General features: G+C 47.0%; 7 protein-coding genes across 8 annotated transcripts in view; 4 read left to right on the top strand and 3 right to left on the bottom strand.

Moving 5' to 3' along the window:
• Positions 1 to 1,584: 1,584 nt before the first annotated feature.
• On the top strand, positions 1,585 to 5,874 carry LOC131269792 (NADH-ubiquinone oxidoreductase 75 kDa subunit, mitochondrial). The gene is made up of 5 exons (XM_058272307.1): positions 1,585 to 1,690; positions 1,889 to 2,057; positions 2,127 to 3,314; positions 3,399 to 3,581; positions 4,973 to 5,874. Exons 2-5 carry the CDS (start codon positions 1,893 to 1,895, stop codon positions 5,621 to 5,623), a joined length of 2,187 nt encoding a protein of 728 aa, XP_058128290.1. The 5' UTR covers positions 1,585 to 1,690; positions 1,889 to 1,892; the 3' UTR covers positions 5,624 to 5,874.
• Positions 5,875 to 6,028: 154 nt separating this feature from the next.
• On the bottom strand, positions 6,029 to 6,786 carry LOC131269237 (cytochrome c oxidase copper chaperone). The gene is made up of 3 exons (XM_058271578.1): positions 6,683 to 6,786; positions 6,385 to 6,588; positions 6,029 to 6,314 (listed from the first exon to the last, which is right to left on the bottom strand). The coding sequence occupies exons 2-3, from the start codon at positions 6,522 to 6,524 to the stop codon at positions 6,230 to 6,232; spliced, it is 225 nt and encodes a 74-aa protein (XP_058127561.1). The 5' UTR covers positions 6,525 to 6,588; positions 6,683 to 6,786; the 3' UTR covers positions 6,029 to 6,229.
• A 380-nt stretch (positions 6,787 to 7,166) lies between these two features.
• On the top strand, positions 7,167 to 9,775 carry LOC131269816 (nitric oxide-associated protein 1). Its single transcript, XM_058272347.1, has 2 exons — positions 7,167 to 7,808; positions 8,050 to 9,775. Exons 1-2 carry the CDS (start codon positions 7,176 to 7,178, stop codon positions 9,469 to 9,471), a joined length of 2,055 nt encoding a protein of 684 aa, XP_058128330.1. The 5' UTR covers positions 7,167 to 7,175; the 3' UTR covers positions 9,472 to 9,775.
• On the bottom strand, positions 9,493 to 11,934 carry LOC131269817 (glycosaminoglycan xylosylkinase homolog). 2 transcript variants are annotated; one of them, XM_058272350.1, is made up of 5 exons: positions 11,917 to 11,934; positions 10,724 to 10,974; positions 10,291 to 10,648; positions 9,819 to 10,224; positions 9,493 to 9,708 (listed from the first exon to the last, which is right to left on the bottom strand). In XM_058272350.1, the coding sequence occupies exons 2-5, from the start codon at positions 10,856 to 10,858 to the stop codon at positions 9,507 to 9,509; spliced, it is 1,101 nt and encodes a 366-aa protein (XP_058128333.1). In that variant the 5' UTR covers positions 10,859 to 10,974; positions 11,917 to 11,934; the 3' UTR covers positions 9,493 to 9,506. The 2 variants fall into 2 exon arrangements, with proteins under 2 accessions (XP_058128333.1, XP_058128332.1); XM_058272349.1 differs by lacking the exon at positions 11,917 to 11,934 and having other exon boundaries at positions 10,724 to 11,158.
• Positions 11,935 to 13,008: 1,074 nt separating this feature from the next.
• LOC131269100 (cation-independent mannose-6-phosphate receptor) lies at positions 13,009 to 16,238 on the top strand (the record flags this gene model as incomplete). The annotated part of the gene is made up of 2 exons (XM_058271418.1): positions 13,009 to 13,149; positions 14,517 to 16,238. Coding segments are annotated over exons 1-2 (1,863 nt in total), but the record flags the coding sequence as incomplete, so codon positions are not given.
• The window catches only part of LOC131269215 (uncharacterized), a 64,494-nt gene continuing 54,460 nt past the window's right edge, over positions 16,237 to 26,270 (top strand). The window contains exons 1-2 of the mRNA XM_058271554.1: positions 16,237 to 16,458; positions 16,534 to 16,595. Of these exons, the coding sequence (XP_058127537.1) occupies positions 16,320 to 16,458; positions 16,534 to 16,595 (201 nt within the window). The 5' untranslated portion in view covers positions 16,237 to 16,319. The remainder of the gene's footprint in view (positions 16,459 to 16,533; positions 16,596 to 26,270) is intronic.
• Positions 17,302 to 24,023, bottom strand: LOC131269210 (protein toll-like). The gene is made up of 4 exons (XM_058271548.1): positions 23,593 to 24,023; positions 21,232 to 22,304; positions 19,635 to 21,066; positions 17,302 to 19,558 (listed from the first exon to the last, which is right to left on the bottom strand). The coding sequence occupies exons 2-4, from the start codon at positions 22,179 to 22,181 to the stop codon at positions 19,031 to 19,033; spliced, it is 2,910 nt and encodes a 969-aa protein (XP_058127531.1). The 5' UTR covers positions 22,182 to 22,304; positions 23,593 to 24,023; the 3' UTR covers positions 17,302 to 19,030.

Here is a 26,270-nt window from a genome sequence, read left to right as displayed (position 1 = left end):
CGAGAGAAAGAAAGAGAGAGAAAGAGAGATAGAGTTACAATTGGAGCAACGCCAAATCTGCCTGCAAGTCTCGTTTTTTATCGCTATTATATCGCGTAGTTATCGCAAACGCTTTTTTTTTGTTAATGTGTTGCAAAGCTGCTTAAATTGATCGAGGATTTACAGATTGCAACCGGGCTGCTAGGAGCAACAGTTGGAAACCTGTGAGTTATAAAAAATTACGCAATGAAAATACACTAGGATAGATAGGATGGCATAAAAGAAAAAAAAACGGAGGGTCACGCAAACCGTTAGCTGTAAATAGAAACCATTACGAATTGTACTTTCGGAAACCTTTAGGAAGTTAGAAATGAATGAGAAATAGTGAAAGAAAAACAATAAATTAAACAATGCGTAGAAAAGTGAAAGCTTAGCTGCTAAAACGTTAAGTCAAATGCGGTCATAGAGCTGCATCGTATCAAGTACGCAAAGAGACAACACACACGCGCGCGCGTGCACACACACACACACACACACACACACACATGTGACACATATTCAGCACAAAACTAGCTCTAAGAGCCAACATAACTATGTTTTACGTTATTTTTTATCCTTGTAAATAACAGAAGGCTTACCAAGTTCGAGCTACGTTGCGGAATTCGTTACAGCAATCGAGAAATATAACAAAACAGTATCAACAATGTATATGGTTTTCGCTATGGCAGAAGTAAAGGGTATTTTAATGTACGGTAAGTACGAAGAATTCTTATTTGATCGGAGAAGAGCTCAAGTGTTAAATCTGGGTTATTGTCATTTTACTTTCTGGTAGTTTTGAAACGTTTGAAACCGGTACCGGACCTTTCAAACATTATGTACAATCGTTTGCATACTTCTAGGCGCACCTGTATCAAGAAAAGGAAACCAAACCCAATTTGGGCACAGTTATATTTAGATCATTCAGTTAAACTTTGGGGTTGTAAAATTGCTACACATTGTGAAATATCAATTTAAATTAATTAAAACTGTTCAAACGAGTATTAACAGTTGCCTGTAAGTTCATTCGACCCCAAACGTATGCAATATACATTGCTTTTGAAATGTCTGTTTTTCCAACAGACTTGCTCATGAAACATTAGGTTATAATTTCAAACTTTCTTAAAAAATGATAGTCAACGTAAGATGTTTATTTTAATGCACCAGATACGTTTTGTATTAAAAAATATAACACATAAGGTGCGATGTTCTCCAACGGACTTGTTTACCACAGTATATATACCAGTTTTATGATCAAACTTCACCGGTTCAAAAATGGATCGGTAAACTAACCATCATTAATGCATCAAAATAGTATATAATCAAATAGAGCTGTAACTTACTTGAAAAATCCATATAAAAGCAATTTATCTATCGTTATTAGTTTGGAAAATATATATTGCAACAGCGATTCAGAACTAGCTTTTGATTTTTGCTCAAGATGCGTATAGTAGTAGCTGTACACAGAACCTTTTCTCGACCGGTATATACAACGGCTACATCCAGCTGGTAGAGCTGACAGCTCATCGATTGCCATTTGTTTTTCGTCGATTAAACGTCAAACGAGCACTGTTCGGCTCGCAGGTGCAGCGGTCCTCGACGAGGAAAAACACAATTTTTATCGAAATTCTTTCATCGTTCCATCGCCCAGCCACTTGGGAAACAGTCGACTAGAGTAAGTGTGTAGGAAAAAGCGGCCTGCCGTTTCTGTTGATACCCGGACGGAAGTGCCTGACCCTTGTGGGTCGAGAGGAAATTTAACGAAATTATGTAATTTTTCGCTTCGTTTTACGTTGACAGCAGTGACAAAGTTCCTCGGAGCTTGGGTAATTCGCTTGTAGTAAATAAACGTATCCTTTCGACGGCATTTCAGCAAAATGCTTCGCCTGCCAGTTACACGGGCCCTTGCCCTCGGGGCACGGTACCCGGTGCAGACGATTGTGCGTACATCGGCCACTACACCGGCAAAGCTGCCGGAAAAGATCGAAGTGTTCGTCGACGACCAGTCCGTGATGGTGGACCCGGGCACCACCGTTCTGCAGGTAAAGCTCGTTCGTCCGTTGGACAAGTCGGTTGTGCCCCGTTTGTTTTATCATTATTTTCTGTTACAGGCTGCGGCCCAAGTTGGTGTTGAAATTCCCCGCTTTTGCTACCACGAACGTCTGGCCGTTGCCGGAAACTGTCGCATGTGTCTGGTGGAGGTGGAAAAGTCGCCCAAACCGGTGGCCGCCTGTGCCATGCCGGTGATGAAGGGTTGGCGCATCAAGACAAACTCGGAGATGACGCGCAAGGCACGCGAAGGCGTCATGGAGTTCCTGCTGATGAACCATCCGCTCGATTGTCCCATCTGCGACCAGGGCGGCGAGTGTGACCTGCAAGATCAGGCGATGGCGTTCGGTTCCGACCGTTCGCGCTTCACCGACATCAACCACACCGGCAAGCGTGCGGTCGAGGATAAGGATATCGGGCCACTGATCAAAACCATCATGACGCGCTGCATCCACTGCACGCGTTGCATTCGCTTCGCTTCGGAGGTGGCCGGCGTGGACGATCTCGGCACGACGGGCCGCGGTAACGATATGCAGATTGGGACGTACGTGGAGAAGTTCTTCTTGTCCGAGCTGTCCGGCAACGTGATTGACCTGTGCCCGGTCGGCGCACTCACCAACAAGCCGTACAGCTTCGTCGCGCGTCCCTGGGAGATCCGGAAGATCGAATCGATCGACGTGCTGGACGCGCTCGGCAGTAACATCGTCGTGAGCACGCGCACCGGCGAGGTGCTGCGCATACTGCCTCGCGAAAACGACGCTATTAACGAGGAATGGCTGTCGGACAAGTCGCGCTTCGCCTGCGACGGGCTGAAGCGTCAGCGATTGATTGCACCGATGCTGCGCAACCCGAGCGGCGATTTGGAGGCGGTCGAATGGGAGTCTGCCCTAATTACGATCGCGCAGGCACTGCGTGGTGCTCCAAAGGGAAAGGTGGCCGCAGTCGCGGGCGGCCTTGCCGACGCGGAGGCACTCGTCGCGCTGAAGGATCTGCTGAATCGTCTCGGCTCCGAGACGCTCTGCACCGAGCAAAAGTTCCCGACGGACGGCTCCGGAACGGACTTCCGCTCGAGCTACCTTCTCAACTCATCCATTGCCGCCTGCGAGGAGGCCGACCTGGTGCTGCTCGTCGGCACAAATCCACGTTACGAAGCGCCCCTCCTCAACACACGCCTACGCAAGGGCTACATCCACAACGAGCAAAACATTGCGCTCATCGGTCCAAAAGTGGACCTTTCCTACGACTATGAGGTTCTTTAGACTACTGTTTCGGATGATACTTTATTTAAGAAACTGGTACCTTTTTTAAACACTGGTTATTTTCTTTGCCAACAGCATTTGGGAAGCGACACCTCGTTGATTCGGGAGATTGCAAACGGAAACCATCCATTCGCCAAGAAGCTGAAGGAAGCCAAAAAGCCGCTCATCATCGTCGGCGCTAACCAACTCGCTCGAAAGGACGGCTCGTCGTTCCTGACCGCCCTGCATGTGTTTGCCAACTCCCTGTCGCCGGCGGATGTAAGTATACACCGATGGACTGAGATCGGTTAACCTTTTTCTTTCATCAACAATACCGTTAACCTTTTTATGGGCATTGGGGTTAAAACAAAAACACACAACGTATTTGATATAAATGTTATTCTCTCATTGGCAAGTTCAGTATCACGTTTCAAGTTCAAGAAAAACGTTTAAAAGTTAAAAAATTCAAATTAAAATACATTGAATCCGTACTTGGTACTCCGTTTCGATGCGTCACGCACTTCGAGATGCATTTTCAGTATTGCTTCTTCTGTGGGTCCAACGTTGCGAGTTGACGTACAGTGAATGCTTCGTAGTCGTTTAGAATTACAATGAAGCATTTTCGACAGACAGATTTGATTCGGTCTGGGGGAATTATCTGCAACAAGTAAAGATAGTTTCAATTTGCGCTCGCTCGCAAAGAAAGAGAAGAAATCACATACCTCCATTGCGTACAGCTCCTTTACCCACTGGCAAACGGCTGTACTGGATATGTCTTTCCAAAAAGTATCGTAACGGCTAGTTTCACCTAAACAAAACATACAGTGCTGCAATACTCCGTCTATGTCGTCCTCCATGATTCTTTTTCCATTAGCTAATACTACGTTCAAAAAGTTTCTACGCTCTTATTGAGTCGCTTGTTTTTTGTCAATGAAACACCTGCGCGTCTGTTAAGTCAAAGAGAGGCTGTACGGTACTGATATATCTTCGATACGAACAGTACAACTGTCATAATGCCGAGTTCAAACGGTTCAACGGAAAACCCTTTTCTATCATTGTATTCTCTAAACGAAAAGGTTAATTGATCTATTCTTGGTATTACACAGCATTCGTTGTTTCATTTTCGTATGAACAAAGTAATCAGATCTAAATGGAAACGGTACGAAAAGTATACCTCGCAAAGTTCCAAAATTGTAATACTGAAAAACCTCCTATGCACAGACGTTAAGCACTTTCGTCAAACTCTGGGTCAAGAATAAAATCTGGGTTTTTGCAATTAGTGCAATTCAAAATTTTCGCATTCCTGTGCGTCATGTCTGTCAATTTATCATACAGGGTACGGAAGTTGAAATCGATTCCTAAAGGTGATGAAATAGCAAACATGCATAAAATGCCTAGTGAAATCCAATAGCTGCAGTTATCGGTTGGTTTTGCTCGATATCTAATTTTGTGCTAAGTCTGTTCCTGTATCTAAATATCCATAGAAATCGAAGCAAGTATACTTGCTATAGGTTTGGTTTGTGTCCTCTGTAGAATGGAGAACACGCCTGAAATGAGCGTTCGAAAGCTTTGCATCGGGCAAAATATGAAACCGATTTTGTGCAGTAGATTGAAAAGTAAATCAAAAAGCCGGGTGTTAAACATGTTTCCTTTGGTTGCTTCCGTTGCAGAAAAATTGGAAGGTATGGAATGTGCTGCAAACGAACGCCGCCCAAACGGCTGCATTGGACGTGGGATACACGCCGGGCATGGATGCCGTGATTGAGCTACAGCCAAAGGTGCTGTTCTTGCTCGGAGCCGACGGCGGTGTGGTCGACAAGGAAAAACTCCCCAAGGATTGTTTCATCGTATACCAGGGCCATCACGGCGATGTCGGAGCGCAGCAGGCTCACGCTATCCTACCCGGTGCTGCGTACACCGAGAAACAGGGCACCTACGTAAACACAGAGGGCCGAGCCCAGCAGACGCTGGTGGCCGTCACGCCGCCGGGCCTGGCGCGTGAAGACTGGAAAATTCTGCGCGCTCTGTCCGAGGTGGCCGGCACGCCGCTTCCGTACGACAACCTGGACGAGCTGCGGGCTCGCTTGGAGGACGTCGCACCGCATTTGGTGCGCTACGGGCGACTGGAGGCGGCCAACTTCTTCAGCATCGCCGATGCGTTGCTGAAGAATGCGTCAGTGAGCTTCGACGGCAGCAAGGTGGACGTCGGCCAGAAGAAGTTGTCCGACTTCTTTATGACCGATCCGATTACGCGCGCCTCCCCGACCATGGCCAAGTGTGTTACGGCGGCGAAGAAGCAAGCAACCCAGGCGGCGCATTAGTCGGTGTCTGGTCGCCCGTTCGGTTTTGTTGTTTTTTTTGCTCCTTCCACGACACACGTTGAAGGTGATTTTGGTAATCGGAAATCCTGCGGTACGAACCACGTGAGCAAAAAGATAGAGGATATTTCAGCGTAGTTTATCGATTACCGATATTGCAAACCATTGTATTGACCGAAATGGATTCTTGTACAATAGTAAACGCCCGTTGCTAATCTACATTTCAATAAAAGCTCTAAAGAGCAGACACTCTACACTGCGTCCTATTTGTGAGTTTATTTCTATCCCTCGCCAAATCTACCATAGCACGGATACAAGGTAAAGGGCATCGATTTGAAGGTTTCGGAGAGGTTGTATTGCCGCCGAGAGGAGACACCGAAAAAATAAAACATATCACATGATTGTTTTCATCACTGCCCGTCGCTGTTTTATTAAATTAACATGTTTAAGTCTAGGCCAACTATTAACAGAAGTTCTACTCGCATAATTGTGGTAGGCTACCTGATAAATAAAATATTAATCAAACAAATCTTATCCAACATACCGGCATCATTGTTTCTTTACATTACTCATTACTCTTTACTGGAACATTATTGGCACCAGAGCGTGTTAAATATTGAAGCCCATATCCCGCATGCACTGCTTGTGCTTCTCTATAAGCTCACTACAGTTTTCCTCGCCGTTTTCCATTATGCTGAAAGTAGAATGATTCAAGGTCACAGTTATTATAAAAATCATTACATAATTATATTATTCATTCATACCATGCATCACGCGCTTTTTTCGTTTCGGGGCAAGCGCAACATGCTTTGCACTTCGGCTTTTCTTTGGTGGCCGATTTCGTCGGCTCTTCCGTTACGGAGGCGGCAACCACGGAAGGGAACGCACTGGCCGTATTTCCCATAGTTTCTAATATATTTTAGATGTACAACTGAATCCAATCCGATGACTGAGCACTGAAAGGATGCCTATGGAACCGGAAAGGATATTTTTCGGAAAATGAGACATTTAGCAAATAACACTCACTATACTGCATAGGCTTCTATTCATTTGTTTACCTACCAAAGGGGATCGGTCACAATTTACTTAAAGATTTCACAACGATTGCACAGACCGCATCAGTTGAGGCACATCCAAAATATTTCTGTGAAATGATTTTATGTTTCGTATTATAGTATGACAGTTATTTGACATCGCCAAGCGAACAAGATAAAGAACACAGGGGTTTTAAAATGGCAACGAAACTATGAACCTGCTACAGCAGATGAAATTGGAAGCAAGAATGAATACTACCTAGTTTCATAAAATAATTAATTTTAATAAGAATATCATAGTATCAAAACCATTGATTTATATACACCAGAATGTATTATAAATAAATTTAACTACAACAGCATCGAACTAGCGAACTTAAACGCATTTGTTTACAAAATACAAGCGGTCGGTTGTCAGTCTACAAATATTATTATTCAACTAATGCATGTGCTACTCTTTTGCTAAAATGTTTTACCGGCTTTCTTTACCAAAAGTGCTTAAAAGTCGCTATTGTTTATATATGACCAGAAATGTAACACTTTGCAGTTCCATACGAACACGAAATGCGCAAATTTCTTCCTCTCCACAACAACTTGCAACCGCGGATGATTTATACGACAAATGGCAAGATAAAATTCTCTACAGTTCATACCTCGACAGCATAACGCTCAAGATGGGCTACAGGCAGAACAAAATAATCGAGTCTAAAATGAAACGGTACGAAAAGTATTGCTCGCAACGATCCAAAGATGTCCAGCCGTTCCCCGTAGTCCTGAAGCAAATCGAACGGGACCAATTCGACCTGGTCGATACCGGAGAGGTTGATCCCGACGAAGCAAACCGCCAGCTAGACGCTTCCATGGTTTATCAGATGCCGTTCAGGCGGGTCGGCATGGCTGTGCCGAAGTCGACCGATATGGAGGAGGAACATGATAAAAAGCTAACCACCGGTGCGTGGATGTCCGATTACGAATACTACGACGAAGACGAGCAGAGCGATGCGGCTTCCTTCTATGGTACACCCGATCCTAAAGAACCGTCTTCACACATTCCTTGTGGAGGATGTGGCGCTCTTTTGCATTGCATAGAACCGAGCATTCCTGGCTATCTACCCAGTCAACTATTTAAAAGAAAATCTAAGGAGCAATTAATGGTAAGCTACACGAACACATCACCAACCAAGATGTAATCATGATGAAATATAATTAGGGTTAAAAGGTTCATTGTTATAATATTTCGTTACTCAAAAAGATATTAATCTAACAAAACTTGAACCTAAATTTTATAGTAAAGCAAGCAAGAGTTGAATACTTTTTCCAATGTATTTTTGGACGTACATTAAAATATGAAGAACCAAACATAATCAATTTCATAACCAACATTCTCACTTTCAGACGACAATTTGCCAACGGTGCCATTTTCTAAAACATTACAACATCGCCGTTAACGTGACCGTTTCACCCGAAGACTACATTGAGATGATATCATCAATCAAGGACAAGAAGGCTCTCGCTGTACTTCTAGTGGATCTGCTAGATTTTCCATGTTCGATCTGGCCAGGGCTTGCGGAGATTTTGGGACCGAACCGGCCGATCCTGGTAGCCGGTAACAAAGTCGATCTGCTACCACAGCCGTCCCGGGGGTACCTGGAAAATGTGAGGCAATGTTTAACGAAAAGTATTATCGATTCGGGGTTTGCTAGGAGCAACATCAAACACGTGTCGCTCATCTCCGCTAACACAGGCTACGGAGTGGAGGAGTTGATTACGCGAATCCACAACATCTGGGGCACCAGAGGGGACGTGTATCTGGTCGGTTGCACAAACGTTGGCAAAAGCACGCTGTTCAATGCGTTGCTTCGCTCCGATCTGTGTAAGGTGCTGGCGGCGGATCTGGTACAGCGCGCTACGGCAAGCCCGTGGCCAGGCACAACGATACGTATGCTGAAGTTTCCTATCCTACGACCTTCCGACTTTCGACTGTACCAGAGAACGCAACGGTTGCAGCAGCTTCGAGATGAACAACGAGCGGAACAGCAGCTTCGGCAGCAGCAGGCGAAAACTTCCGGCAACGCAAAGTACGCCACCTTGATCGGTCATATCGGGCGCACGTTTGAAAAGGAGAAACTCGAAAGCCACGACCATTTCTCAGTCACTCAGCGAACTGGAGGGGATGCACCTATACTTACGCTGAACGAGAAGAACGAACGGTACGTAAACAGCAAATGGTGCTACGATACGCCCGGCGTCGTCCAGCCGGATCAAATATTGGACCTCTTGACTACGGAAGAGATACTGCAAACCGTGCCGAAAGAGATAATACGGCCACGAACGTACTTGCTGAAGACGGGAATGACCATCTTCCTCGCAGGATTGGGCCGTTTGGATTACGTCAGCGGGCCAGACTCGATTCGTGTGATTCTCTACGCTGCCATGACGCTCCCCACGCTAATCTGCAACACCACGGATGCGGCCGCATTGTACACCAATTTGATCGGAACAGATATGCTGGGCGTACCGTACGGCACCGAAAATCGACTAGCAAACTGGCCCGCGCTAGAGAGCGCGCCGGACATACTGGTGCACGGTGCCGAGGACAAGCACCTGACTGTGTGTGACATTCTGCTCTCATCGGCGGGCTGGTTTGGTATTAATCTGCCGAGGGATGCGGAAGCCGTGTTTCGCGCGTGGACACCGAATCGAAGAGGCGTGCACGTGCGCCTGCCAGCGCTACTACCGACCGGCTTGGCCCTGCGCGGAAAACGGATACGAGGGTCGCTAGCGTATCGCGTTGGAGCGGCTTTTAAGGCGAAGTAGTAATAAGTAGGCGACTACACGTTTAGCAAATAAAGTTATTTAAACAATTTAGTTCCATATTTCTCTTTGCACAGTTCAACAGTACCATAAATGTATAGGAGGCGCCGTTCGAGCGCGTCATAATGTTCTTTGGTTAGCAGTGGCTTTAGCAAATCTAGTTCGTTCATTGCACGAAGCGTATCGGTTAATGCTCCACCGGAAAATAAGAGTAGTCTTTCCCATGTTGTCCTTCGAACGCTGAAAAGAACGAAAGGAGGTTAGAAAGAACTGTATGTGATGTGAATTTTGAACAATACAACCAACTACCCGGGTTAGTTAACAAATATATAGTTTGGAGATTTACTTACATACAACACTGATATAAGGGCGCCAATATGTCCATATGGTCGACGTACGGATTTCCGAATCCCTTCCCGTTGTCAAGCAACAACAGGCGACCATCTCGCGTTTCGTAATGATGTCGGTCACCGTTTTGAATGAGAAAATCGAACAGTGCTGCATCAATCAGATCTAGCAGTGCCTCGAGGGTGAGTTTCTTCCGAACCAGCGAGCAGTAGTTGTCGTTCTTTTCCCACGCAGCTAGCACACTATTGTCGTAGGTTCGCTGCCACGGGGATCGGAGTTTGTTGATTTTACCAGGGATTGTGTATAAAACGGCACCCTCCAGCAGGCCGCTGTCCGGGTCGTCACACACCATTTCGTCGCTGTTACAGTAGTAGCACACGCCGTATATACATTGTCGATTATTTACAACTATGGAAACATATTTGCAATACGTTATTCAAGTAAAATGCTATCTTTAGTACTATCTTTACATACTCGGCATAGATATTTGTAGCTCCGGAGCCGTCCGTGAGACATGATCCCGAAGTGAAAATCTTCTTCCCGCTACGATCGGGCTCGAACGAAGGTTTAAGATCATGGCCAGATGGAAGCTGACTATTTCGGAGTTGTGACGATCCTTGCCGGAGTACACCGTCCCGTTGATGACCTCCTCACGATTGTACCATTTCGGTTTGAAAAGAACGTGTTGCGACTGGGCAAACTCGAACACCAGCTTCAGTTGGGTCCCTCGCTGAGAATTCTTAATCCGCAGTATCGGCTCGGTTGCGATAGCATTTATCACAGCCCCGACCAATTTCTCGTTTCCAGGGACCACCTCGTTTGCTTTAGGCCACTGCAAAGTGGACAAGTGAAAAGTTTAATATTGCATCTGCTGTGTCAGCAATTGCTGCATTGCGAACATACATACCGAGTTTGCCGTTTTCCATATAGTGCTGATATTGTACGGTTTCGGTTCGACGCAGGCGACCAGCTCCTGTTTGAGTTGGACATACTTTGGATTCCTATTTCTAAAAGCAGGTTTCAGCACTCCCGCCGTGCGCATTATCGCACTTTGTACTAAGTGGGCATTGCCTGGCAAATCTCTGCTTTGTGCCACCTTCGATGGCTTCACTTTATTGGAACCTGGCTTGCCATTACTATGGCCTACAACACCATCATCTAGCGGTGTGGTTGATTGTAAGTGATTGATGAAATATACATTTAAACTATAGTAGATCACAAACGTCAAACATAACAAAAGAATTATATTGTAAAAACTAGTTTTCGTCATCTGACTTTCATTGAATTTACAATTAAAACGATTAGTAAGCACTGTTCCAAATTCGACCCTTTTCTCTCACCCTGTGCGAAGTGTTTTGCAACAAATGTCAATGCACAATGGATTTACGGGCTCCAGGTTGTGACATACGGCATCGGTGGTAAACGATTGTCAACTTTTTTAGTAGGGTACATAAGTGAGTTCGACAAAGTTGGGTGAAGCACGGTTCATGAAATGATTTCAATTTATTTTCTACGCTTTTCAATAATTTAAATTTACATCAAAAGGTCGTCTTCGAAAATAATCCATCGATGGATTCCACTTTGACAGAAACAAACAACCCTGTTGGCTTAACCTATTGTGTTACAGCAATGTTGGTCAACCGCCTGCTCGGCATGGAGTTGCAGATTTTTATAAACAATGAAGCGTATTACGTTCTTTATAAGATATTTTTGCGAAATAAAAAATGACATGTCCGGAGAAATGAGACATTGCAGCCGGAGTATTTTCCGAGCAGATAGACGGGGGTTTGGTGCTCGTTGTGAACATACTGTTCGTGCTCGTATGATAAGTGTGGATTTTTGGCAAACCGGTAATGCTGTTACAACAGCAGTTGCTTTGTATATGCACGGTCGCAATGCACAGATGGCAAAGGTGCACTGCAAATTGCAGGAAGTCAATACGTAGCTGTAATATAATGCAGATTTCACCCTTAAGAAAACCCCAATACGAAATCCGTTGCCCCAACAGGTACGACGCACGCGCCTTCGACAGCTACACATACAAACTCGGGCAACTAGGCTAAAGGCAAAATGTAAACATCGCAGTTTAACGTTGCTCACCTTCCCGTTTTCAGACGAATTGTCGGTGAATAATAGTCCCGTCGTCGGTTGAGCTGTCGAGTCACAGCTTATAGTTCATGGTGCTTCAAGGGTGGCAGTTTCGCAGCGTGATAAGCATCCATAGTTTCCTCGTCGCACCATCGATAAAAGTCAAGGCGAAAGAAAGGCCGGGCGCACACTGTTTACTTGTACGGTCGACCCGTCCAGCTGACTAACCTGCAAACGGTTGCACGCAACCGTCTTATTCGAGGCGCGACTGCTGTGTTGTTCGCCCAACCTGCTCCGCTGTACGCTCCAAAGGGCTAATTTGATGTGACGGTTGCCCTTCCCGACTGGCGCGGAGTTTCGTTTAGCGCGCGCACTCGGTATGTGCTGGTGTAGGTGCGTTGCACACCGTGCGTCACATTGTCGCAGGATTCGCGAAAACCTCCCGAGCCAGCGGCTGGCACGCATCGAATTTAGATTGCAGAAATCAAGCTGAAAATACGGCAGACAAAGTACACCGTCAAAGAAACGACGCCACATCCTTGTGACCAGTCGTGTCACCCACCCCTCCTTCCGTCCGCGGCACACCTCTTCCCATCGTATTTCGACAGGTGTGTGTTGGACACGGTGGAAAAACACACTCGTTTCTTTTTTCAGCGCCCTGTGGCCGTGTGTTTGTTGTGATAAGAAATAAACATTATCATTCCTACCGGGGACGTACCTTGCTGGACCGCGCCGTAGTGTCACCCCTCATTGCGGCGTTTGGGGAACGAAATTGTTTCGAAACTTGTGCCTCGCTAGACACAGCCAGTGCACAGACGAAAAGTGCATTCTACGACCGCGCCACCGTGTCCTAATTCGGTGCACATCAGTGCGTGCGTGCGTGCGTCGTGTACCCGTGTGTGTCTGTCCGTGTTTGAGTGAAGAAAGAAGCCCTAGGATTTATCAGCCAAATTTAAGTGTTGTGACGAAGTTTTCCGTTACAAAAAAACACCAAAGAGTGCAACGTGCGGTTCCTTAAGGTGGTGGAAACAGTTGAACGCCATACGTAGATACTTTGTTGTGCCGGGTAATTTCCACACAACAATGGGTGCACCATGTGGTGCAATGGCGCCGGAACAACGGAGGCCGGAATTCAAAATATCTTCCAAAAGGCACCGCTATTCGATTGGCCTCGTGTTCCTGTGCGCGTCGTGGCTGCTGTCGGCCGAGGCAGCTGAGGCTCCGGGCGGCTACGAGCCATTGAAGGTAGGTGCGACGTCTCTGCGGCGGTAATTAGTGGACCACTAAAACATCCAAGTATGACGTACCTATCAACCGAAATGCTATCAACTATGCGGGCTTTTATGTGCATCCATGGGATGCCTACTTCCCATGCCTAAAGACATCTATAAACACCCACCATTACGACTATCGTGTTGCGACCATCAACAACAACCGCTCGGGAAACAGATGGATAATCTTAAAACACCGAGAAATGGCTGCCATTTAAATCGAACATATTTTCCTATATTTTAGACAAGAAACAGATATTCTCGAGCTTTCTAGACAATAATACATTTGGTTCTGTTTGCCTTCAGGAAATCACAACATATTGCACGCAACATTGTAGAAAGGGAAAGGTTCAGAAAATTCAAATTAGTTAAACTTTGTAACACATTACGTTCCATCTAAAATTTCACTTAAAACAATTATTTAAGACCTCTTTAACTTATTTTCCCTTCGGTCCAGTCGCCGGTCGTTTCCATTCGTGAGTCATGTGTTTGTTTTCAACGTCACCTCACGGATTACAGCCAATTCTCTGGCAGCGATAGCATTTTGATAGCATTATTGATAAGCCACAAAACTTTCCGAAGCGCCTTAACGACTTTTTTTTCTTTTCTCCTCCTGGAGGTTCTTATCTAGCTGGTCTTATTGACTTTGTGTGTGGGTATGTTTTGTGAACACTCATCGACCGCGATACTTTGGTATTGTTACTTGCAAACTGGTGCAGACGATTTTCTTTGTTCGAACTAATTTATTCATGGGACTCGCACGAACGCAGCTGCACATTTAATTTTAACTTCGAATAAATTATCGTTGATTTAATTTTTTACCCACTATACCATGTTTTTATACATTGTTGCAAAACATTGAGTTTGCATATAATCTCACGCTTGCTCTTTTTTATTGGTTTCACGAAAGCTGCATCGATTGTGATCGTTCACTATTCCAGCATATTACATTTGATGTGTATGTATAGTGAAATTACGAAAACCAGAACATGTTTCAACACGATTTCTGTGAAAATAGCCCGCTGCTTTTCTATTCTAAATTGGTTCTAATTTAAATTTGGCCTTATCGCAAAATTAAATGTTTATTAATCTTTTTGCTAATTATGTCTCATTTTCATTCCTATCGTAATTCCATTGGTCTCGTTTAGCGCACTTCAATTAGCAAAGAACTAAATGTTGATCGTTTTGCATAGATTTCCGGTAATGTTTTGTTGCATTTTCAAATAGTGCCCGTCAAAGGAAGCCTTCGTTGTTGTCCACAAGCAAATGGTGCTGATTGTGCTGATGACTAAACTTATGTTTTTATGTTTTCTTTTTCTTTTCGCGATGGCCCACCGGAAGCTGAACGGAACGAAGTGCACGGTTCGCGAGCCGCTGTACAACCATACGTTCGATTTTAGCTCGCTGAGCTCCGACCTGCAGCACCACGTCATGTCGGATGAGGAGAATCCCGAGCGGTTCTTCTTCAACGTGTGCGACGACTCGGAGGCCTTTTTGAAGCAGGCGGGTGGCAATGTGTCGCTGGGTCGGCAGCCGGCGTTGCTGTTCGACGAGGGCCGCATCCAGTTCCGGTTCGAGGGTGCGCCGTGTGGCACGACCGGTAGCGTCCACTCGCTGGAGATCATACTGATCTGCCGGTACGAGCACAATCCGGACGAGCTGCGGGTGGTGCCGTACGCACCCGGCAGCTGCCGGTACTTCATCTTCTGGGACACGCCACTCGCTTGCCTGCCGTTGCCGGACCCGGTGCGCAACAACAACTGCACGGTGCAGGACGGCACGTACGAGTACAGTCTGCTGGAGCTGGGGCGCGAAAACCACGAGGTGCACCTCGCCAACGGCTCCAAGTTCATCCTGTCCGTGTGCAAGCCGGTCCACTACAGCCACGAGGCGATGTGTCCGCCCGGCAGTAGCGTATGTTTTGTGAATGCAACCGAACCGGTTCGCGCGCGCCGGTACCGTGACTTTGGCCAGGCCGTCGCGAACCCAACGCTGAATGCGCAGGGCGTGCTGGAGATGCGCATGCGGTCGGGATCAGAGCAGGGGTGTGGGGGCGAGTCGCGGATCGTGTTCCGGTGCGGTTCAAGCCCGGACGTGGTGAAATATCTCGGCCAGAAGAACTGCACGCACGAGTTCGAGTGGAGCACGGAGCTGGCGTGCCGGAACGTGACCCGCTCCTGTGCCCTCAACAAGCTGGTCGATCTGAGCCCGCTGGCGAACCGCACCTACCCGGTGACGGCGGCCGGGAACAATCACACGTACGAGCTGGCCGTGTGCAACGCTCCGTCGCTCGGTTACCGCTGCGATCCGTCGTGGGGTGCCTGCGAGACACACCCAGGCAATGGCACGCAAACGACCTCGCTGGGACTGCTGAACGACGAGCTGCATTTCGACAAGAACCCCTACCTGCAGTACCGGTCCGGGGCGGGTTGCACGGCGAATGGGACCCACTGGGAGACGCGCATCGAGTTTATCTGCGACAGGACACGCTCGCAGCCGCTGGTCGTGGTGGCCGAGGACAGCGACTGCCTGCTGGTGGTGCACTTCGTGACCAGCTACGCGTGCCTCGGACAGCTCGATTGCGGCGCTTACAATGCCTCCTCACCGGACCAGTTCATAGACCTTAGCCCGCTGGTGCGCTCCGACGGCAACTACGAGGCGCATCTGGGGCCGGGCATCCCGAACACGCACCGCTACTTCATCAACGTGTGCCGCCCGCTCGTACCACAGTACGGCCTAAGCTGCCGGGGCGGGGCGGCCGCCTGCGAGACCATCTTTGACGGGCAAACGCAGCGCAACGAAACGACGCTCGGCTACCCGGAGGTGCAACCCGTCGTGGTCGGTGACACCGTGCTGCTGAAATACTTCCACGGTGAACCGTGCCGTCACGATCCGCACACCAACCTCTCCACCAGCATCACCTTCCGCTGTGTGCCATCCGCCGGAGCGGGCGAGCCGCATTTGGTCGAGATCGCCAACGAATGCCACTATCGCTTCGACTGGCCCACGTCCGTGATCTGCGGCCCGACGCACAACACCACTCCAACACCTCCACCACCGACGCCGCCTGCTTCACCGACGGACATTCGCTTTGAACCCAAGAATTGCAGCTTCTACAACCCGACCACCGCCGTCTGGGCGAACATGAACGACGTGTTCGTCGGTACCGAAATGGGCGACCTGTGCGAACGGAGCCCGGTGGCGTCCATCGATGGGCGAACGCCGGACGCGCTCGATGTACACTTCAGCGACCAGGACGCAACGAGTTGCCGCGATTCGGGAGGTAAACGGTGGGGCGGGCACAATCGCATTAACATCCGTAACACTGATCGGCGTTCTATCTCACCATATGTTTCAGGCAAACGTTACTACAACATCACGATCACGTGCGGGGAAAATAAGTCACCGGAACGAACTGCGGTAAGTAACGGTATATTACCTTCAATGTTGCAGCTAAACCGTTTAAGTTACGTCAAATTCATAAACCCTGAAGGTGAGGTGGTGTCATGCATCTTCTTTGATCATATTTTTTCCACCACCAATGACTCAAATTCAAGAACAAACTATTTTGGTAACGGTAACTCATTTTATCAAGCCATTGAGGCAAATGATAAGTCTATGCCATTCGTCATTTTTACTCATTTATTCTTTGTTTGAAAGTAGCTTGATAAGTTGAAAAGTATCGGTAGAGTCACAGCCATGCCTGTTATTTCCCGTCTGCTCTGTAAGTATTGAAATCAGCAGGCCAGCAACGATAAGCAGTTTCATTTACTTTTTTATCTTAAGGCACGCTTACATTTTCACATGCACGAGAAACTTGGGGGAAACGATTTTAAATGAAGTACAACATTGAAGGCATATGAACGTTATTTGTACTATTTAAAAAAAACATTATCGCTCCTTTATCATATAAGCGATTACCGTTTCACGACTGTTGCCCATCTGGCAAACAAAGTATTGTAACATAGTTTCATGGGGAACTGTTGTTTTGGTAAAGTTTTGCTTCACGATGGAATTGGGTGACTATTCTATTTAAAACAAAGGATCTTTTACACTGTTCTCACAATTTTCCTATTTGTTACCATTAGATTGTCGGTGGAAAGCAAACAAAAATAGTTTATAAAACACATCAAAATATATTTATTAACTATATTTATTCGTCAATACGATAAAACGGTCAATATAGCACTATCGCTCTGCTGAGCCTGGCAGGATGTTGTCATACTTGCATCCGCCCAGTATTATTGTACTGAGGGTAGGCGCCTCGTTTCTTTTCAATGCAAATGCTGGCGGAACAGTTCGTTTCATTCCTGATGCATCATCAAGTTTCCTTCCTCCGTCTAACAAATTTGTTCCCATGACCTTCTGAAAAACAACATTAACAAAACAACATCTAACGTCTGTTAGCAGAAGTTAACAGTAATAATTCGATCCCTCGATCCATAACCCTTTTCTAATTCTATAAATGTACACAATTCCTTGCCAAACTTTTCTGGACTATTTCTTGTTTTTAATTATTATCTGGACTTGGGTGTACGGAGGTAGCTCTCTCTCTCTCATGTGAGAAACTTATATAAGTACTCTAACTGCAAAAGTAAACAAATCGCGCGTTAACTCTTTTTTTTGTTGGACGATGAAGTATGGCGAAATGTGGTAAAATGGTTCGAAATGGCAAAAAGGAGTGCCAAAGTGTCGCTAGAACCGCTGACGGGTCAAACACTTTGTATAAATCACAAATGTATCCGACTATTTTGTTGCACAGACAAGCTTTTATTTCTCGACATTGCTTGACGCGTTTAACGCGTGTGTCTAAACTGTTTTCTCTTCTGTGCCTTATAAATTTAATTTTTTTATGATTGAGTTAATCAGATCTATGGAAGTTCGGTTAACAGAATAATCGAAAATATAAAAAGAAGCGTATTGTATTCATATCTTGTACACGTGATAATAGTCTAGAGTAGTAAGAGCGGTATTTGATATGCTTCATTTTGTTCTGCTAGCTAACCTATGACATAGCGTATTCTGGTCTTCCATTGCAAAACATAACGTTCTTGCATAGAAGTAGCGACACAAGCGAAGGCATTCTTAATATTCTCATGACTAAAACTGAGTATATCATCCCTTTACCATCCGCATCAACTATCATGTGGATGTTCTCTTTATTTCTATGGACGCAGCGTGGATTAAGAAGTGTCGTCAAGTGGTTTAAAACGGCACGCTGATTGCCCAAATTCCACTGATCGGTCAATAACATAGTAACAATCACATGGTCAGACATGTTGACCTTAGCAAACCTAGCCTTTCTCAGTGTTTCGCGGCTTCTGGTTTTCGCGTTTATCTAATGCTGTTTTTTCTTTTGTACCTCGTGAATTTGAATATTTTTCAATGTATCAGGAAAGGCTTTCTACAGAATAATGGAAGCTGTTGGTTGCACCGTATAGAAGTGTTGTTTTGTAGAGTACCAGTTTTAGCGAGCGCGTCGTGTATCGTACGTTGAACACGATCCAAAAGTCTAGAGTAGTTTTAAAGGTATTTGTAAGCAATTGAAATGTTTTTCGTTTTTGTTCTGACATATCATTGGACTTATATAATAATCTGGTCACCCATTGCAAAACAACATGTTATTACACTAAGGGGGGCGATATAAGCGAAGGCACTGTTATGACTAAAACTGCGTATATCATTCCTTTCAAAAGTAGGAAAAGTACGCACTGAGATTTCCTGTTGGGTACTGTGATGTACCGGAGATTTCCTACATTTTCATTGTGTTTCGTTGCTTTCTGAAAGTTCCTGTTCATTGTGATTCAGTCGCCTTGGTACGAGCAGTGCCGCTCCGTGTGAAGCAGGCCAGGGAGTCACTCGGGAGCGTGTAGGTCTAGCTTGGTGTTGCTGATCGTGAAGACGGGCGTCGCCGGCGTCGATGCGTAGAGCTTGGCCAGCGGGCCATCGATTTCCTTTACGACGTGCTCGATGGGTGGAGTGCTTTCCTGTGTCGGGGAAGCGTCCCCATCTCCAGCTGGAGCTCTACCGTTTTGGAGAGTTTTGATCAGTTCCAGTTTGTCCATCGTGGCCATACGCATGTTGTTGTTGATCTGCCTACCCTTGACGCGGCCCGGATGCGGCATGGCGTAGCGCAGCTTGTCCCAGAACCATGGGTCACCCCACCGGACGTAGGTGTTCGTCCGGAGGTACGCGCGCAGCTCCGGGTCGAGGTCTTCCACGTTGCCGATGTCGTCGTAGACGATGGCTATCACCCGGTTGCGCTTGTCCTCGATCGACTGCAGGTAGGCGGTTTTGAATTCCATCTGGCCCCAGACCGATTCGAGATAGTTTGTGGAAAGCACGATGATGGTGCGCCGCGATTCTTCCACCGCTTTGGTGATCTGTGAAGCAAGAGGCGAGGTCGATTAATATTCATTCGTTTACATTCGCTAATGTTCGCCCCTGTTTTGCCCTTACCTGGGTGGATATCATCTCGCCCGGCATAAAGTCCCGCACGTGCCAGCAGACCCGGAAGTTCATCGGTGCGTTCTCGAGCTTCGGCACCAGGTGCTCGGTTATGAAGTCCTCATCCTTGTGCGAGTAGGACACGAACGCGTCGTACACCTTGTCCTTGTCGAGCTCCTCCTCGCTCGTCAGCCACTGGAGCCAGTTGTGCGTGAACAGCCACACCTTCACCTCGTGCTGGTAGCGGTAACCGAACGATACAAGCACCACCGCAATGGCAAAGAACACCGCCACGATCCCGCAGATCGCAGCAACCGCTTTCCACTGGTTGTCGCACAGTTCGTTCTGCAGGTTCATGGTGATGTTCTGGCCGCTTTCGCACTGCATCGCCTCGAAGTCGGTGATGCGAGTGGAGTTCGCTTGAACGAAATTGAGCAGCTCCGCGCCGCACGCACACTCCCAGGGATTGGCTTTCAGATGAACGTTTCGCAGAAGCTTCAGCTGCTGCGCGACTCCGTCTCCGAAAGCCCGCAGTCGATTGCCGCTCACGTCGAGCATCTCCAGCTGGAACGGTAGATTGCTAGTCTCCAGTGCATCCAGCCGGTTGTTGCTGACATTCAGTCGATACACCGTCTCCCATGCCGACACCGCGGTTGTGTCGGGGAGTGCATCGAGCAGGTTATCCTGCAGCCGCAGATCAACGACACGGTATTTGTTGTCCTTCGGTGGGTGCAGCGTCGGCACCGTGGTTAGGTTGCGTGCAGAGCAGTCCACCAGCAGCACACGATCCTCCGGTCGGATCTGGCAGTCGCACTCGGACGGACAGCTGCTTTCGGTATAATCGCACGTCAGTGCCAGCGGTGGCACGTCGCTCACCTTCGTCCGCTGGAGCACCGTTGGTTCATCGCACCTCAACTCGTTCACTACGAACCGTGGTTCTTTCTTCAAGAATGCCAGCAACGCGTGCACATTGCAGTCACATCGAATGGGGTTGTTGTTTAGGATGATCTGCTTGGGAAACTTTTTCGTGGACACGTCGGAAACTTTCACGCTTCGGATCCGATTGTTTGCCAGGTTAAGCCATGCAACGTTTGCACTGAAACTGAGTTGGGCGAAGTCCAAGCTCTCGATGGCGTTGTGCGACAGATCAACGGTGTGCAGGTCGGCCATGTAATCGTCGAAACCTTTGAAAAGCTTCCCAATGGCGTTATGGGACAGATTCAGGATGGTGATCTTTTCCAGGTTCAATATCGGTGTATACCAACCCACCAGGGCTATACCATTTTCGTACATAACGTTGTCGCCGAAGGAAAGGTTGTTGTGGCTCAGGTCCAGCTCGGACAGCGTTTGGCCATGCGCCATGAATGCATTCTTCTCGATTATTCGCAGCCGATTGTATTCGAGGTGCAGCGTGTTAAGTGCTTTCAGATTTTCAAACACTTTGCTAAAAGGCGAAAAAAACATAGAAGAAAAAACACCTTATTATCGCGTGCTGACGTGAGCTTTCAAAAATGTAAACGCCCATTTATCCGCGTAATCTTTGTTCCCGGAGAGGAACTGGTAAAGGAATGAATTGAAATTGGCTAAGGAATGAATGGAAAAGTCTTACTCGTTCAGGCTGGTCAGCCGGTTGTAGCCCAGGTTGAGGTATCTTAGGTGGCGTTGGTCTTTCAGTAGCGTGTCCGGCAGGTGTAGAAGTCCGTTGAGGGACAGATCGAGCGTTTCCAGCTGCGTAAGCCCAGCCAATAGGTTATCGGGTAGTGATGTGAGACGATTTTGTCGCAAGTCCAGCTCAGTTAGCTGGGGCACCTCGGTGAACATGTCCGCCGGGAGCTGTTCCAATTGGTTGCTGCGCATGGATAGCTGTTTCAGGTTAGGTAAACCCACGAAACGTTCCAGCCTTGTCAGCCCATTGCTGTAGATGACAAATTTGTTGAGCTGCGGTAGATTGGAGAAAAAGCCGGGCGCTAGTTCCTTTACGTGCGCGTTCTGCTGATACTCGAGCGTTGTCAAGGCTTGGAGCGGACGGAGCAAATCTGCCGGAAGGGTCGCTCCATCGTACAGCCGCAGATCAAGCCACTTGAGGTGTGGTATGTGCTTAAACAGATCGGACGCCACGATCGGGTGCTGGGTGACGTTCTTCAGCAAAAGAATTTCCAACGAATCGAGCCCCTCGAAAAGCACTGGTTCCAGTGGGGCACTGTCTAAGTTTTCCACGAAGTACAAATCCTTCAGGTGGGTGAGAGGGCCCAGCATAGAGAGCGTGTCTGTTAGCGAGCGATTCTCGGGAATGGGACATTTCGCTAATGTCAGCTGGTCGTAAAAATCCAGATCCTTTAAACTATTCGGCACCATGTCCGTGAAGCTGTACCCACTTTTGCAGCGCACAAGCAGGTGCTTCCTGGTTTTGATTAACTTTACCTCGAGGGTAAACCTCGGACATTCTACCTTTGTAGGGCTACATTCGTAGCACTCTTGTGGACAAATGACGCTCCCCTGCGCCAGCAATGCCATCAACGCAAGAAGTGGCAGGCAGACCTGCCACACTCCTACAACCATGGTGCTGTCTGGTAACTTGATGTTAAACTGCGATGCGTCCCAGAAAATCTACGATGCTTGGCTTGTGTTAAGTCTTGTTCTAATATTTAATAGTATCCACATCGATTCGATGATTTGTTGTGCCTAGAAAAAGAAGAAAAAAAAAATTTGCTAAACGAATATTCATTATAGATCTCAATTTTGTAATTCAGTGTAGAACAGATTTTAATCTTCTTTTATTTACTCTTTTACTATCACCGGCTGACTGCAAGGGTTATCGCAAACTGATTCCTAAACAGCTTGTTGGAAGCATGTCAGTGGAGAAACCCCATTCGCCAGGAGTCGGCAACTTTCCTCCATAATAATAATACTATAAAATTGCAACCAATTCTTAAAACGCTTGCAACCAATTCTTAAATCGAGTGCTACTAAGTATGGTTTAGGTTAATTTAATTTATTTAGCAAATAGTTCCTAGCAGTCGGTGTCGGAGAATTTACAGTAAAAACATTTCCACTTAAATTACAAGACCATGTTGAAAAACAATTGATAAGTTGGCAGTGAGAATTAAACAAATTCTTATGTTCTGATGTTTCAAAGGTAGAATACAGTTCTACAAACCAGGACCCTTTTGGTATTTTTATGAAACCTAGTATACACTTGTTCGCGGTGCTTGTGTATGGGATATATTTGATAATTGAACACTTGCTAGCTTGTATTTTTCTATCTTGAACATATCTTATATTTCCAAATGATTTAATTACTTCACATTTCAAGGATTTAAAAAAAATATGATCAAACTTTGGTTTACTCTAGTGAAATCATCCTTCAAATCATTAACAGTGAGCTGAACTTCTTGCTTTGTGGTGTGGATTTCGCCGTATTGTGGAGACCGTATGAAATCCGTTCCCGAACCCTGATAAGAGCGACACATTAACAGCAGTGCACAAGAAAAAAGCGGTGAAGATCGAACACAGAGGCAGCATCCTCGTCTCCGTGTGTGGGTGCGGGGTATTTGAGTTGATCGAGGAAAATGGCGGCAGGGTTCGCGAACTCGCGGCCGTTGTTTACGCTTCGCTGGGCACCGATGGTAGATGTAACACCACCACCCGCACGCACCGCGTGTGTGTGTGCTTTAGAATTACGCACATCCGATCGGTGCCTCTGTGACGAGACGACCTTTTTCGATTTTCGGTAGATCGAGCCAATGTGTGGCGGAATGATATTACCACAGCACCAGCGGTAAAGACGACACACACGACATCAAGTCTACAACGTCACAGGAACCGGTTTTGCCGTATGCTAGGCACGGAATTTTGCACGAGCGAAAGGTTGATCGGTGCTGATGGGGCAGACACAGATTGAATTGCGAATGGCGGTGTTCGGATTGACTTTCGAATGCACTGGACAATACTACACACTCGTTTGACCTACCTTTTCAGCTGACTGCCGTATGCGCTTTTGGCGCTGATCTCTATTAGAGGGTGATGACGGTGCCGTGCGCGTCACCACTTGGCAACGGAAATACACACGCGAGCGAGGCAAACAAAGCAACGTGCGGCGGACGACGGGTATAAACACAATCTACCGGATTGATAGGACGGGATTTTCCCATACGTCAATGCGACCGCAAGATGCCCGCACGACCTCACGGGTTCTCCAGCGCACACTATGCTCTATCGATCGCACCTCACTAATCTGAATCATGCGCTGCGGCGTATTGGGGCTAATGGTCCACCGAGGCGCAGCTCCGTGGCGTGAGGCTGCCTACATCTGTCACACGGCCGATGGCGGCCGATCGCCGTTCGTTGGGTAAGACTATCGGCGCTGCTCTTGCGCCGTGCGATGTGATCGTGTTCGTCTTTGCTGGCTGGCGATGGTTCGCGGGTTCGGACTTGCTCACACAACACCAGCTAACGAAACACACCACTACCAGGCGTGACGGGATGGGTGGGGATTTTTCGAATCGAAACGATCGCGCTGCGCTAGAAGTGCGTCCATCCAGCAATGCACGCGATGGCGAACTGACTGGCAAAGCAGCTTTCTGGCGCCCGTGGTACGTAACCGACGTCCGGACCAGCGCCCTGCTACTACGCGATGGCTGTGTGTACGAGCCGCATACACCATGCAGCATAGCGCGTGTGTGCGCGCGCTCTGAATTCCCCAGCCCGCCAAAGATTCCCTTCGTCGGCGGTGCTGTTGTGTTTTTTTTTGTTTTTAGATGCTTGCCCTTCGCTTCCAAGAAGAACCGTGCACCAGATCCGGGTGCATTGCTGCGGGCCGGAGGAAAGGCAAGCGTGGAGGGAGAGGGGCAATGTGGAAGCAATCGATTTTCCCCGCCAGGGGTAGCAGACCGGAATACATGTCGCCTCTCTCGATGTGGTCTGCACGCGACTTTGACTCGTGGCAGGTAGTTGTGCCCTTCCATCACAAACGGACACACACACACACACTCACGGATGGTTGCGGTCAATACGTCTTCGGGGGACGTAACGTCTCCAAAGTCAATTTACGACAATTTCCCAACAAACGGGTAATCTATGCTACGGCTATGTTGAATGACTCATACGTTCGGCATTAGAAAGATATAGATAGAGAGAGAGAGAGAGAGAGGGAGAAAGGAGGAAGAGAAGCAGAACCAGAATGGTTGAACCATTACGTGCAGTTGTAATTTTTGTTGCATGGTAATTGCAGTTTTATGCTCCAGAGGCAATCCATCAATTTTGCGTTGAGTAGCAACAACGTCAGCCGCTTCATAGATGATTACCATAGGAGCGTTTCGATGAATGCAGTTTTATTGTACACACTGGACGCCTGAATGCCTTACGGGCATTCATAAATATTATCTAGCAATCCGCAACCGCAAGTGCACTGCAACTATTTATGTAAATATCAGAGTGGCACGCGGAGGTACAACTTTGCTAATCAGAGTTTCTCGATAAATTAATTAAAGGCTCAAGCCGCCAGTGACTTTAAACCCGTGTGAGCAGATTTGTTTAAATGTGGAACCTTATGTGTTAATCTCGTTCTAAAAACAACATTGCAACGCTGTAGCAAGACGTAGTAAAATAATCCATTATCTCCTTCGGATTATAGGTCGTTGATTAATGCGTATTGAGGTTCTAAAGTGTAACTACAATTATCCTTTAGAATGTTTGTTTTTTTATTTAATATTACAGTTAAGGTTTGTGCAATGAAATGAAAGTATTTTATTTAGCAACACGAAAAGTATTCCTTGTATACTTTTAACTTCGGAAAAGGAATTAGTTGTTAGGGTTTTTCTAATGTTTTTAGAACAAAATGAACACGATTCGTACTGGCACCTGGAAGCGGGTTGAATTTTACCCCAGAAACAGGTTTGCCCCAGTCCCCGGCGGGTTGGTTCGATAAACAAAACAGGCTGAGCAGGGTTATTTCTGATCCAAGTCGTAAACGATAGCTTTACGACAGCAACGCGCTGGCGTAGCGTCAACCAAAACCGGAAAATCCTCTTCTTAAGATGATGGTCTCGGGCGTGCTCGATCGGTTTGCGTATCGTTACTTTGAAAGGCTTTTCCTTCGTTTGCCTTGCGGTTGGTGATTTTGCTGACCTTGATTCGTACTGAAGCTCTCTCAACTGCGTCGGCTTGGCCGTTGCTGCCTGGACGTGTTAATAGCTCATCAGAATGCATGCCGATTGTTGGAGCGCTGTAACGTTGTTGCACGGCATATGGCGCCATGAGTATATCTAGACAATCTCGGGAACGGTTGGCTGAGAGTCACGAACGAAGCGGACCCGATCACGTTGAGTAACGTTCGATGCCAATCTAACGGAAGCAAGTGGTAGTAAATAATAATTTTAAGTATCTCCATGCAGTATCCATCGTGTGCCGTCTCTCTTTTTACCTACCAGGCAACGGCGAAAGTCGCAGGCAACGGTGAGACGTAATTCCCAGGAATAGGTAAAAGTTCTTCCTGATGAAACACCAACATCTCAAGAAGTGTCGTACGTGATGGGTTTGACTTTGTTGTTCGACGCATTATGCCTCGGTGTCGGGGTCTTATCTCGGGTTTTCCACGCCGTTTGTACTTCAGCAATATTGGGTCGTTTCGTACCCGGTGAGGCTGGTTCT

This window comes from Anopheles coustani, chromosome X, assembly GCF_943734705.1.
Source record: "Anopheles coustani chromosome X, idAnoCousDA_361_x.2, whole genome shotgun sequence".
Lineage (NCBI taxonomy): Eukaryota > Metazoa > Arthropoda > Insecta > Diptera > Culicidae > Anopheles > Anopheles coustani.
This window is presented reverse-complemented; position numbering and strand designations above follow the sequence as displayed.